The sequence below is a fragment of the Necator americanus genome, chromosome II, assembly GCF_031761385.1.
Source record: "Necator americanus strain Aroian chromosome II, whole genome shotgun sequence".
Classification (NCBI taxonomy): domain Eukaryota; kingdom Metazoa; phylum Nematoda; class Chromadorea; order Rhabditida; family Ancylostomatidae; genus Necator; species Necator americanus.
In genome coordinates, this window is record NC_087372.1 from 2115164 (window position 1) to 2126974 (window position 11811).

At 39.0% G+C, this 11811-nt stretch overlaps 3 protein-coding genes across 5 annotated transcripts; 1 reads left to right on the plus strand and 2 right to left on the minus strand.

Annotated features, from left to right (window-relative positions):
- Positions 1 to 944: 944 nt before the first annotated feature.
- RB195_016625 (uncharacterized protein) lies at positions 945 to 1209 on the minus strand (the record flags this gene model as incomplete). Its single annotated transcript, XM_064183236.1, has 2 exons — positions 945 to 1139; positions 1204 to 1209. The coding sequence occupies 2 exons, from the start codon at positions 1207 to 1209 to the stop codon at positions 945 to 947; spliced, it is 201 nt and encodes a 66-aa protein (XP_064039117.1).
- Positions 1210 to 2941: 1732 nt separating this feature from the next.
- RB195_016626 (uncharacterized protein) lies at positions 2942 to 8508 on the plus strand (the record flags this gene model as incomplete). Of its 2 annotated transcripts, XM_064183237.1 has the most annotated exons (15): positions 2942 to 3070; positions 4133 to 4209; positions 4645 to 4729; positions 5713 to 5853; positions 5926 to 6062; positions 6126 to 6225; positions 6283 to 6372; positions 6573 to 6680; positions 6734 to 6856; positions 6908 to 6975; positions 7109 to 7243; positions 7961 to 8082; positions 8142 to 8224; positions 8276 to 8383; positions 8437 to 8508. In XM_064183237.1, the coding sequence occupies 15 exons, from the start codon at positions 2942 to 2944 to the stop codon at positions 8506 to 8508; spliced, it is 1578 nt and encodes a 525-aa protein (XP_064039118.1). The 2 variants fall into 2 exon arrangements, with proteins under 2 accessions (XP_064039118.1, XP_013309151.2); XM_013453697.2 differs by lacking the exons at positions 2942 to 3070; positions 4133 to 4209 and having other exon boundaries at positions 4661 to 4729.
- A 613-nt stretch (positions 8509 to 9121) lies between these two features.
- Positions 9122 to 11798, minus strand: RB195_016627 (uncharacterized protein; the record flags this gene model as incomplete). Of its 2 annotated transcripts, none has more annotated exons than XM_064183238.1 (10): positions 9122 to 9142; positions 9440 to 9500; positions 9820 to 9944; positions 10224 to 10355; positions 10441 to 10499; positions 10566 to 10640; positions 10697 to 10791; positions 11112 to 11246; positions 11638 to 11677; positions 11732 to 11798. In XM_064183238.1, the coding sequence occupies 10 exons, from the start codon at positions 11796 to 11798 to the stop codon at positions 9122 to 9124; spliced, it is 810 nt and encodes a 269-aa protein (XP_064039119.1). The 2 variants fall into 2 exon arrangements, with proteins under 2 accessions (XP_064039119.1, XP_064039120.1); XM_064183239.1 differs by having other exon boundaries at positions 11732 to 11780.
- Between the last annotated feature and the right edge of the window lie 13 nt (positions 11799 to 11811).

Sequence of the window (11811 nt, forward strand, 5' to 3'; positions counted from 1 at the left end):
GGTGTCGTCATCGATGGCGGGACAATGCGGCAGATAAACACACTAGCCGAGGGCAATGGATAAGCTGGGAAAGCGCAGCCAAACACAGTAAGCACCACTGCGAACCTACAGGATGCAAAGTAAATGGGTAATCCACCAAAATTAAAGAAAAATCGAACAAAAGCAAAAGAAACAGTGTGGATTCGATTGTTGAGCGAAGTGAAGTTGCTGCAATCGAAGTCACTCGTACGTGCCCACATCCACAGCATAAATTAGACGTGGGAAATATACCCATAGCTAGCACTCTAGTGGATTAGACAGTGGAAGTCTCGTTAGTGCATTTATGCCCCTCCCTACAGAAATATGAGATTTTCTGATTTTCTTCTCTGGCCAGCATAGTAACGACCGAAGATTGTGAATAAAACTGTCAAAAAGTACAATCTAAAGTGCTAACAAAGTGCTGGAGGTGATGGTCAAAATCCTCTACGAAATTTCGAATTTTTGACGGAGTGCTAAACACATAAACTCGAATTTGTCCTACATATGTGTGCGTTCAGAATGAAAAATAAACTTTTTGGGAATGATCGAAGAAATGTACAGAATAGAGAAGTTGATAGATCTGCTTGCTGATCACTGTTTTTATCCTCAAAGACAAGTCGAGATTATTTGATGAACTTCTCGATCGAATTTGATCTCATTTATCGACTCCGGAGAGGCGAAAGGTTTGACTGGTCTAGGGACGAACGGTGTGTGTATTGGATATGACGCAAAATTTGGCTGCATGCGAAAGTCCTTTAACAGTGAAGAAAGGAAGAAGGGGACAGGAAAACAAAGAAATAAATAAACAGCATGAGAGAATAATTATGAATCTGTATTGCGTACCAACCATGTATTCCTGTAACAATGATGTCAGGTAAGGCTAAATCTTCTCGATAGGGCGTAAGAACATCACACATGCGGAAGTATCAGCATTCGGAAATCTTACTGTTATACAAAGCAGCAATTTGTCCATCCGTACGACCGACGCACATCCACGACGCGTTGTGAGCTCCTGCATCTCTAAGTTGAGGTAATTGAACCAGTGCGCTCGATAACCGGGAGCCCTGCTGCGTATATCTATTGCAACAGCGGAACATCGAGATAGCGGGGTGTAATCGAACCTGAGAGACAACATTTGAACGTTAGAGTGCTTCAGACGTTGGGTGATAAAACCGGTACATTTACCTCCATCTGACGCCACAACCAGTAAACGGTCAATTACTTCAAACTTGGATGATTAAGCGAAAGGAAGACTTGTCAGTGCTCGGTTTACAAATAAAAAATAGTGATAATAATAAGGGAAAAGTGTAATTAGGATTACCCAGTGACGCTCTTATTTCTGGACGTAATAACTAATTCAATTGAGGTCCTAAACCCAAGCATTAGTCTTAGAAAATCCTTGACATGTAAGCTAAAGTTACTAAGAGAAAAAAAAAAACAAGATAGAGCTTCCAGAAATAAGAGCGCAATTGAGTCTCTACAATACCTATTTCCCCAATAATAGTAATAGCAGCAATTTTAAAATGTGACTAGTAATAGTAATGTTACGTACTGAGATAGCATCTAAATATTAGGTTGATTTATAAATAACTTCCACCCAAGAAGCTATTGTTATTGTTTACACACACAATAGGTTACCCAAACAAAGATTTTTGTTCTCGCTAAGCAGGCAGAAGTTCCCTTATTTTCAGACGGCAGTATACTGTTGTGTACGTTACGTTTATCTTTTTTATTCACATTGGAAAAATAATTGTCAAAAATACACTTACTTCACAAAAAATATGCAATGTGTATAATGAAAGAGTGATAAGCGATCGGGTGGTTAGAAATTGGTTGGTCAAATTTGGGATGTGGGATGTGACCTTGAAAGACGAACCAAGGGTTGAAGGGGACGGACTTCGACGACAATATTTTGAAGTCAATATTGAATAAAAAAATCCACGTCGAACAACAATAGAGCTAGCAGAGAAGCTGAATACGTCACAATCACAATAAATGTGTGACAAACAAAACGAAAATTATAGATGACTCAAAATAATAAAAAGTGAAATCAAGAGCAAAATCGTAAAAGAATCATAAGTGGCTAGCATGCATCAATTTCATGCAAAATTCGCCACGTAAAGAAACTTTGGTGACGTTAGATCAGACATATGTGAGGAAAATATGCTTTTCATCTATCAAAAGAATTCTACTGAATGCCTTAATGAAAGTGTATCCATTAAGTAGGCGTTTACTCTACATACATTGCGCTGAAGCATGAAGTTTTTCCTTTCTTGATTTGTTATGCAGTCATGGCACACGCGATATAATGAGAGGTTGCCTTAACGTCCTACCAAATGAACTCAACCAAATTCTTCCACCTTAATGAAGAAAGCGAAGGGAAAGTTAGGTTACTGTTTAGTTCTCATCTAAACTTAAAGCACGAAACAAAGCACATATTTCCAACAAACACAACTTGTTATTTTCATTTTCCTGTGAAAGGTGCTAAAAGAAAGGAAAAGAATTCAGAAAGAAACGACAATAGCCTACTTGAAAGACGGATTATTTTCTATCTACTTTTTTTTTTTATGATTTGTTTTATGATTTTACGAAAAAGAAGGACGTCACGCTCCATTGCCTAGCAGGTAAGTTCCTGATTCACTGGAATTCCTATCAGACGAGTGAAAAGCATATTTCATTTCTAACGCCTTTGTATGACATTGAGATTCAAACATATATAACACGTACCTGGTTCCTTCGCATGAATTCTGAAGGTAGTAGTAGAAGGATACAATCGGGTCAAAACGACCTGATCCTTGGAGCAATCGCGTAAGCAAAGTGGCGCTATAGAGCCATCGGTTACAATCCAGGTGGGACAGTCGCTAGCTGCGGCCGGATTCGTGAGGCACACGAACGTCGTTTGCAAGAACATTTGATGCTATAGATGGCAACTAACCAGTGGGAACTATTTATCGAAGTACCAAGGAAGCACAATGTTTACGAGAAACAGGTAATACCTGGAATTGTGGATATTAACTGGTTGATTCGTGGCGCCCGGTGCTCACCTCACGCGGTATGCCAGAGTCAAAACGTGGAGCACGGAAGTGCTGCGTAAGCGGCTGCGCGCGAAGCGTCGTGGTGGAGAAGACGGTTCGAATCGAGGTGGGACCACCGCGAACTTTGGCGAAGAATAGTCCTAGCAGGCGTCCTCCTTCGATCCTAACCGCAACGCTAAACCACATCGCTTTGAGCGCAGCCGCTTACGCAACTGCACCATGCTTCAGATCGTTTTCACCCTAATTAACTAATATTTTCGCGTTGCTGTACTATACTCGTTTGTGTAGCTAAGGAACCTTGGTTGGCACATTTGCTCATGTATTTAAGAGGAAAAAGTATAGTAGGGTCAAAACGACATGAAGCACGTACGCAACTGCGCACGTGGCGCTCTCGAGGCGCATAAGTGCTACCATCGTGGTAAAATCCTTGCTGGCACTACCCTTCTACCAGTTTGCAATGGTCCCACCTCGGTTCCAACTGCTGCATACACCGCGCCGTTTCGAGCTCAGTACGCAAATGCACCGAAACTGCACTCGCAATTCATGTCGTTTTGACCCGACTATAGTGAAAATTAGTATGTTCAAAGTCAGCGTTTGAGGGAATTTCCGATCCTCGGTCTTCTAAATGTTGTTGTAGGTGACGTCTCGGAGGTAATTTGCAAGTAGTGCAACGAAAACGCGACAAACCCCTTGTTCAGGGACCTCAGTATAATTAATGGGACCACACCACGCACCTATAGAGTTGTCGAAACCAAGCCCTCTAGGGTGGATTTCATAACTTTTAATTACTCGGAAGAGCGTAAAAGGTTTCATTATCAGCTAATTTCGATATTCGCACGGTTTCATACGGATGTAAAGAGTTGCCTCGTCAGATAAACTAAAGCCTTCGGTTCCGGTGTTTGTAGCGATGTTTCGCCAAAAATTTCTCCTAACATTCTTCTTCATATTTTAGTTTTGTTAACTGTGTAGTTCTTCCTGGAATTTTGTTTGTTTGTGTTGTCTGTTTGTTGAAAGATCCGACGTGCTTAGTTATGACAATTCTGCAATCCACAGTTACAGGATGAAAATGCGAACCACAGCGGTTGAAGTGTTGCCATGGAAACGCTTTCTCTGCACTGAATTGCTTGCAATCTCATCTAAGTTCAGAACTTTTCAAGTGAGTTTTTGATTTCTACTAGTTTGTTTTTGGTTTCGTTTTGTCCTTAAATTAGGATCCACATGCCTTCCAGACTAATCTAAGTATGTAGGCATTCGTAGATGTTTGATTTGAAAGATAGAACTGTTCGTAAGCTACTCAGCTTTAGGTACCTTAACAGAATTATATCCATTTATTTTTTTTGGCTGATTTTTACACAGCGAATTGTATTATGTTACTGTAGAAAAATTCGTTACTGTAGAATTATCAGATTATTAAATAAGTCTTGCAGTTTTACAGCAACAAAGATAAACCTTCCGCAATGATGAGAAAGTTAGAGAAAAAAACAGTAAAAGTGTTTTTTTTCGTAGGATTCCTTCTGCGCTAAATTTGATGTTTAACGCTCTTAAAGTTCTTTTGTTGTCTGAAATTACTTGGAAATTATTCATTTTATAGCTCCATTCGTGTCATAATGACAGAAGTTGACAGTTTGGTCAAAGAAGCTGAGATGGATGAGTGCAACGGAGAGCAGAGCGATGAGGTAATTCGAATATGATCTTTTTTTTCAGTTTATCCTCTTTTTTCTTATCAGTCATTTGATCTGATCAACTTTACGATCTTGTGTTTCTGCTCAGTGCACCTCATCATGCTATAGTTGCAGTCGTTACTTTGAATTTGGCAGAAGTTATAACTTCATTTTTTGAAATAAGCACAATGACAATAATTTTCAAATTTTTCCTAGTGACGAGTTTTAAATGGTTCTTCAAATTTGGCAATAGAAATTAGGAGAAGTAAGAACGAAATCGTTTAATTATTTGTAACTACAGAAAGCAGTAATTTTCTCTTCTTTTTTACTTGCACTCAGAGAACACATAGGATTGCACCTCAAACCTGAGCTAATTAAACCAGTATTCTCGATATCCGCGTGGAAACATTTAGAGAGCACCACTGGCGATATCTTATCGTCGGAGTATCTAAAATCCGCGTAATTAAATCGGGGCGCTCTGCTCCATATAGCGTTATGATCAGTGAATGACCACTTACTCCCTACTTGCGTAATTAACATATTGATGACGATTCCCCCCTTCCTCAGCGTTTGGGACGTACGTGAAACTATTTATGTACTAATTAAATACATAATTAAATTAATTTGTTATGTTTTACTACAGGAAAATATTTTAAACCTTAGAAAAGAAACAGAAAAGAATTAACATTAGAAACTGCAGATAATATGATCCACGAGCGGTCTTATGCAACAGATCAAGCATGGCTCTCTAGTTCTCGTGTCCAATGGAGATTGAAAAGCGCACATTTGTCAGTGAGTCAAAAGAGGAAGTAAAGTCGTCAGTGCTTACCTGACGTCTGAAGATTGTGGGATTAGTTGAATTACGGTCATGTCTGCTGTAAGCACGAGAAATATGCTATAAGCACGGTTGCTGGGTATCAGCATTATTTCTAGTTCGAATTAAATAAAAACATGTATATTGCACCAGAAATAATCGTTTATAGTGCACAAGGTTTAAGGCACCAAAACCAGAATCATCGGAGACCATCGCACCAAAATGGAAGTCAAACTTTGAACTGATCAATTTTGAATCTTCAAATGCGTTGCTGTATCGACTTTACGTCCAAGGAGACTACATCGGATGCAAGTCTTTAATAGGTGTACGTTTCTATTTTAATGTGTTTAAGTTTCCAGGCAACGTATAGTTTAAGTGACCAATCTATCTCTTGCAGGAAATGTTGGAGCAAAGTTCAAACCAAAGCGAATATGCTTTCTACATGAGAGGAATCATAGCTCGAGTTGAAGGAGAATTGGAGGACGCTTTATCATGGTTTAAGAAAGCGTTGGAAATTTCAGCCAATTCCACAACGTAAGTGTTTGGTGATGTACGAATAGCTCACCTAATGAAGCGTTAAACGTTACATTATTATAGTTACCTTGTCAATATTGGACGAGTTTACTTTCTCATGGGGAACCATACGCTGGCTGTAGAATACCTTGAAAAAGCGGTTAAAGGAAATCCAAGCGATTCTGTAAGAGTTTTCTTTATTGCCTATTTATCACAAATGCTAGTGAATAACAGTTTCCAGAAAGCGTATTACTGGCTGGCTCGAGCTGTATATCACCTAGACACTGACCTTTTTAATACCTGTGAAAAAGCACGTGATCTTCTACTACAGGTATTTACTTTATTCAAATTTCTATTCTCTCGGGAACGTGGCGAATTTAGCTGCAATTTTTCGCAATGATTTTTCTTGACTTTATCTTGACATATTTTTGAATTTTCTCGATTATCTTTCCTACAATTGCTGCTCTTAATTTATTGAGCACATTTGGTGAATAAATAAATAAATAAATAAGCTTGCTAGTCATAATTCAGGCACCATCACTGCAAAATTCGGTCGAGTTGATCGTTTTCCTTGCCAAGCTGATGGGCGAACTAGGAGATACAACGGCTGCTATTCAGGCTTATGAACGAGCGCTTCAAGTATGTATGCGAAAAATTCGTCATTTGTTAACTCTGAGAAAAGTTTGATTTAGTTGGAGCCGGAGAATTTGGATGTAATGTTCAAAATGGGTATGCTATATTTGCGAAATAACAACGAGGATCCGGCTTTTGCAATGCTTGGCAAAGCTCTCAGCTACGATTCTACTCATCAACAGGTGCGGACTCAAATTTATTACTCTTCAGTCTTTCTGAAATTCATAATTAAGTGCATTCTTGCCGCTGGCTCTATCATGCAAGCACATGGTGACCATGATGTTGCACTGAATAAGTACAGGTTGGTATTTTTTGTTCATTATCGGGAATTGAGGCTACACAGGTATAAAAAAGGCGACACTGACCTTTTTAATACCTGTGAAAAAGCACGTGATCTTCTACTACAGGCTTTGTTCTCATTGTTTATTTTTTAGAGTCGCGGCGGATGCGTGTGACTACAACGGTTGCCTATGGAACAATATTGCTGTCTGCCTTTTTGCTAAAGGGCGCCTTGCCCAAGCTCATTCCTGTCTCAAGAAAGCTTCTTTTATTTGTCCTCTTGATTACAAGTACGTACAATTCAACTTCCAGCGCTAAATTGCCTTTTAGTGATTCTCGGCTTCTCTTTCTTTTCTTAATCTCTTCTCTCATTCGGAGAAAGTTAATAATAATAACATAATTAATATTAAATAGATATAACCAAGTAATCTTCTATTCGTTAAGCCTAGTTACTTTAAGAAAGCATATCTTTCATCTTCAATACGCTCATTTCGCTGCAGCGCTCAATCAAGTACAGACGGCGCTGAATGTGTTCACCCGGGTGACCGCAACAAACTGTGGAGCTGTCAAGGGGTGTCCTTCTGATGCACCGCAGCGCATTGAGAAGGTTAATGAGCGCAGATTGTTGCGCTCCACGGCTTCTGACCTAAACAAACTATAACTCAGTCAAAGTCAGTGTAACGGTCTCCTGGTTGAAAACATACGGCTGACTTTATATCATAATTCGCCAGTGGAACACTTGTCGGAGAATATTTATCTGCTCTTTCACCTTTTGACATCTCACTTATTTTCTTTTTTTTGTAATTGCAATTAATTTTATGCACTGCAAATTCATCTCGATCATGATCTGTGCCTTCTGTTAATATGATGCACAAGCAATGACATTTTCAAATTTAAACTCGCTTACGAAAAGAAATTAACGTCATGTTGAACGCCCTTTATGATGTCTTTGTCTTGCTAATTTTTAGATCTTAGATTTTTAGATTTTAGATAGATCAATATTATAGGATCAATTATAATCTCGGTCTTGTCCATCAAGCAATGGGCTTGCATTGTTCAGCTCTTCATTTCTTGAAAGCAGCGTCTGAGTTGAAACGTGATGACCCACAAATTATTGGTGCGATGGCAGGTGAGTTTTTTAGTTGTCCACTTTATTCGAGTTTCAACAAACAGTGATTTGTGCTTCAGTAGTGCTTTCCAACATGGGCGATGTCAATAACGCTCGTCGCGCCTATCAAAAGTCAATTGGGTTGGATCCAAAAGCTCAAGTGGTTGGTGGTATTTCCTCATTGCTGAGTGCAGTATCAGCTTCGATATCTTAGATTCTCAACTACGCCATCTTCGAATTCCGTCAAAAGAATAGAGACATTGCTCGGGATGCACTCACTCACTTCAAGACCGTTTCCTCAAATGCAGGAGGATGTAGAAAGGTGAACTTATTGTAATATCATACAGCAACGGCATCTAACTTTTTTGGCTTTAGGATCTTCTCAGCAAAGCTGACCAACTGGACGATGCTTTACTCTCGCTACCTCAAGAAGAGGAACAAGCGTAGACTCATTATCACAATTCCTAGTTACCGCATTTGGAAGGGAAATCTACAGTAAGACAAAGTTCAATATGTGCTTGTACGTACTTGTTCGTAAAAGCAATTTTATAAAGTGAATGAAATGCATGAATCCTTAGGATCAGTCGGAAACAGAATCCGAGATATGATGTGATATGGTTATTACATGTTTGCCACATGATAATTGAAATCTTTCCTGAATAAAAGAAATCGTGGAGTCTGTACATATCTTGAGTAGCATTATTTTTCGCCAATCAATCGCATATTATTTTGAACTTGAATTCGTTTTGTGAAGTTAGCTGTATTTATTTCTATGGGATAAGCGCTTAAAGTGCTTGACACTAATCAATACCTCTAGCGCATTCCTGTTTAAATTGTTTAGAACTGTTTTTCTTTATTTGTGCACACTACTATTCTATATAAGTAATCACTACAAATATGAGCTATCACTAAAACTAATCGTTTATTCATCAAGCAAAAGGGAAACATGAACAGTTAATGAAGTTCGTAAAGTTTACTAGTTAAGATTTGAAGTAACACTATGGAATTTAGTAATCATTGCATTTCTATTATAGGATTAATAGTATTCTTCTCAAGCGATTCAGCCTTCCTGTCCCTCACCCTGAAAGAACGTTGTTTGTTTTTTCAACGAATAATTGTAGATACTATAGGATGTGGCTCAAGTTTTACCTCCAAACTGCAGTGAGGATCTTTTGTAATGTAAATAAATGGTGGGTCTTTATAAAATTCAGACATAAAACGCGTAGGTATTCACTATTTATTCGAGCAAATGAATTATCCTTATAGGACCCAACTATGTAAAGTAAGGTGTTAAACGCTCTCAGCTTGTGAATGATGTTTTGTAAGTGCTCAAGAAACTCGTTTGCGAGAACATTTGATGCTATAAATGGTAACTAACCAGTGGAAACCATTTATCGAAGTACCAAGGAAGCACAATGTTTACGAGAAACAGGTAATACCTGGAATTGTGGATATTATCTGTTTGATTTGTGGCATAGGGTACTTACTACACGCAGTATAGTAGGGTCAAAACGTGAAGCACGGAGCAGCTGCGTAAGCGGTTGCGCTCGAACCGGTATGGTGGAGAAAGCGGCTGGAATTGAGGTGAAACCATGGTGAACTGCAACGGAGAATGGTGCTAGCAAGGGTCCTCCCTTGAAACTAACCGCTACTTTCCACCGCACCGCTTTGAACGCAGCCGCTTATGCAGCTGCTCCGTGCTTCATGTCCTTTTGAGCCTACTTCTCTTTTCATTTGCAGTGATTGTGGGGGACTCACAGTATAATGAAGAGTATTGCAAGGATGACATCTCGCACCGTTGCTGGATCCGGCGGCACCTTTTCCTTTTGCCCTTGCACCGGGATTGGACGTCCAGGTATCCAAATTGGAAAACTCCTGTCGACCTGAGTGATGGTCATTTCCTCATTGAATCCACATGCAGATGTTTTATCCGAAGATACAATTGCCACCGAAGGCGTTCATCCAGGCTGATATATATAAGTGCAGCAATACCGCATTGTCGATCAGCTGGTGCGTCGCAGAGGTACGTTATAGTCGGATCAAAGCGACGTGAAGCTGGGTGCAGTTGTGTGGTTGGGATCGGGAGGGATCATCGCGAAGTCAAGCGCCGCGGACGCGTCGCATCAGTCTGGGTGAATCCGTTCAGTGACAGGATTACGTACCTTGGTAATTGCTGTCGGACACATATCGGAATTTGTGCTGAACAGTGAAAAATGCTCCCATCTCGTGGAAAAAGTAAGTACTTCTGTCCAGGAGGTCCCATTTTTGAAACTTTGCTTCATTAAAACATTTTCCTGTAAGAGATCTTTCGTTGAACTGGATCTTTCTGTTGGGAACCACTCTCGTTTGCCATCTATCTGTTGGCGGGCATTCATTTACCTTATTAATTTTTACACTGATATCGCCATTCTCCATACTGAATTCACTCGTAAAATAATCTGGAAAAACAAAAAAACCTCCTTCTTACTTTCTTTTCATGTTAACCATTACATAGAACAACATACTCATTTCTTTTCCTCGTAGAACTACGTAGTATTCGAAAGACTCCTTCCATAACTCCATGCCATTGGGCTTCTTATCTGAATGTGAAAAGTGAAGATTCTTGCAGCAAATCAATTCCTTTCTTATCTTTTACTTTTTGTTTTGTCGAATAGAATTCCATTTTGTAGTCTGTGTGCAGCAATATCTTCTATCATATCGTACCAGTTATTGTAGAATATCAACATAACTCTGAAACAACTGCGTTTAACTGTAAAACTGTAAAAACTCGGATTAGAAACACTGTACGACTTTTTTCAACAACGATGCAAGCTCCCGTCCAAAAACTTTTCGCAACTAATGGTTTTTTTTTTCTCTGAAATGCATGGTAAAGCTGATTTGGCAGCCAGCGACCGCGACAAATTTCCGACTTGCGGCACGGTTACGCTGTTACGGGCGCAGAGTTTGCGTCACAAAATCGTAGCAAATGCGTTGTGATCTTTCGATGCAACGCAGGCACGCTGTAAATTTACAAAGAAAAAATAAAATTTGAACTAGTATATTTGAGAAACCTGTGTTCATTTTGCTGGAAGCAACGGACCGCTGTGAAGGTGATGACAAAGAAGCATTTTCTCAGTGGATACTCGCGATATAAGATTTTTTCGACTACCGTACCATTTTCATACAGTTCATTTGCAGGAAGAAACCTGAAACTGTCGTTATACAAGTGAAAATAGTGAACAAAATTTATTCAATAGCAACCTTATTTACAGTAGGAAGGACAGAAGAGAGAAAGAATAACAAAAATCCCTTTTTACTTCATGCATATCTTTAAAATTCAGAAATAGACGCTCTGGGAAGAAAGGTGATAAAAGGAAAAACATTGGTTCTTTTTTTTTGTGTAGGGTCTCCTCCCTATTCATTTCATCCTTACATGTGTTCGAAGAAGAAAAAGAAAGGCATGTGGATTAAGAAGGGAACTGTATTTATACTTTTATTCCTATACATTGAATCATAGTAATAATTAGTTCATCGTTTCTAATTATGATGATAATTAGAAATAGAAAAGAAATAGAATTAGAAAAGTTTTCAACTCACACGCTTTCAAGGTCTGCTCTGGATTTTATGGTACCGAACGCTACAATAGTTGATTAAGTTTATATTTTAGCATTTTGAAAAGAATATGGCATACATGCAAATGCAAAGAATAACGGAAAAAGTTTAGGGACAAACGTATCCATCGTAATTGATTCATTCATGAAATGCTTAGGA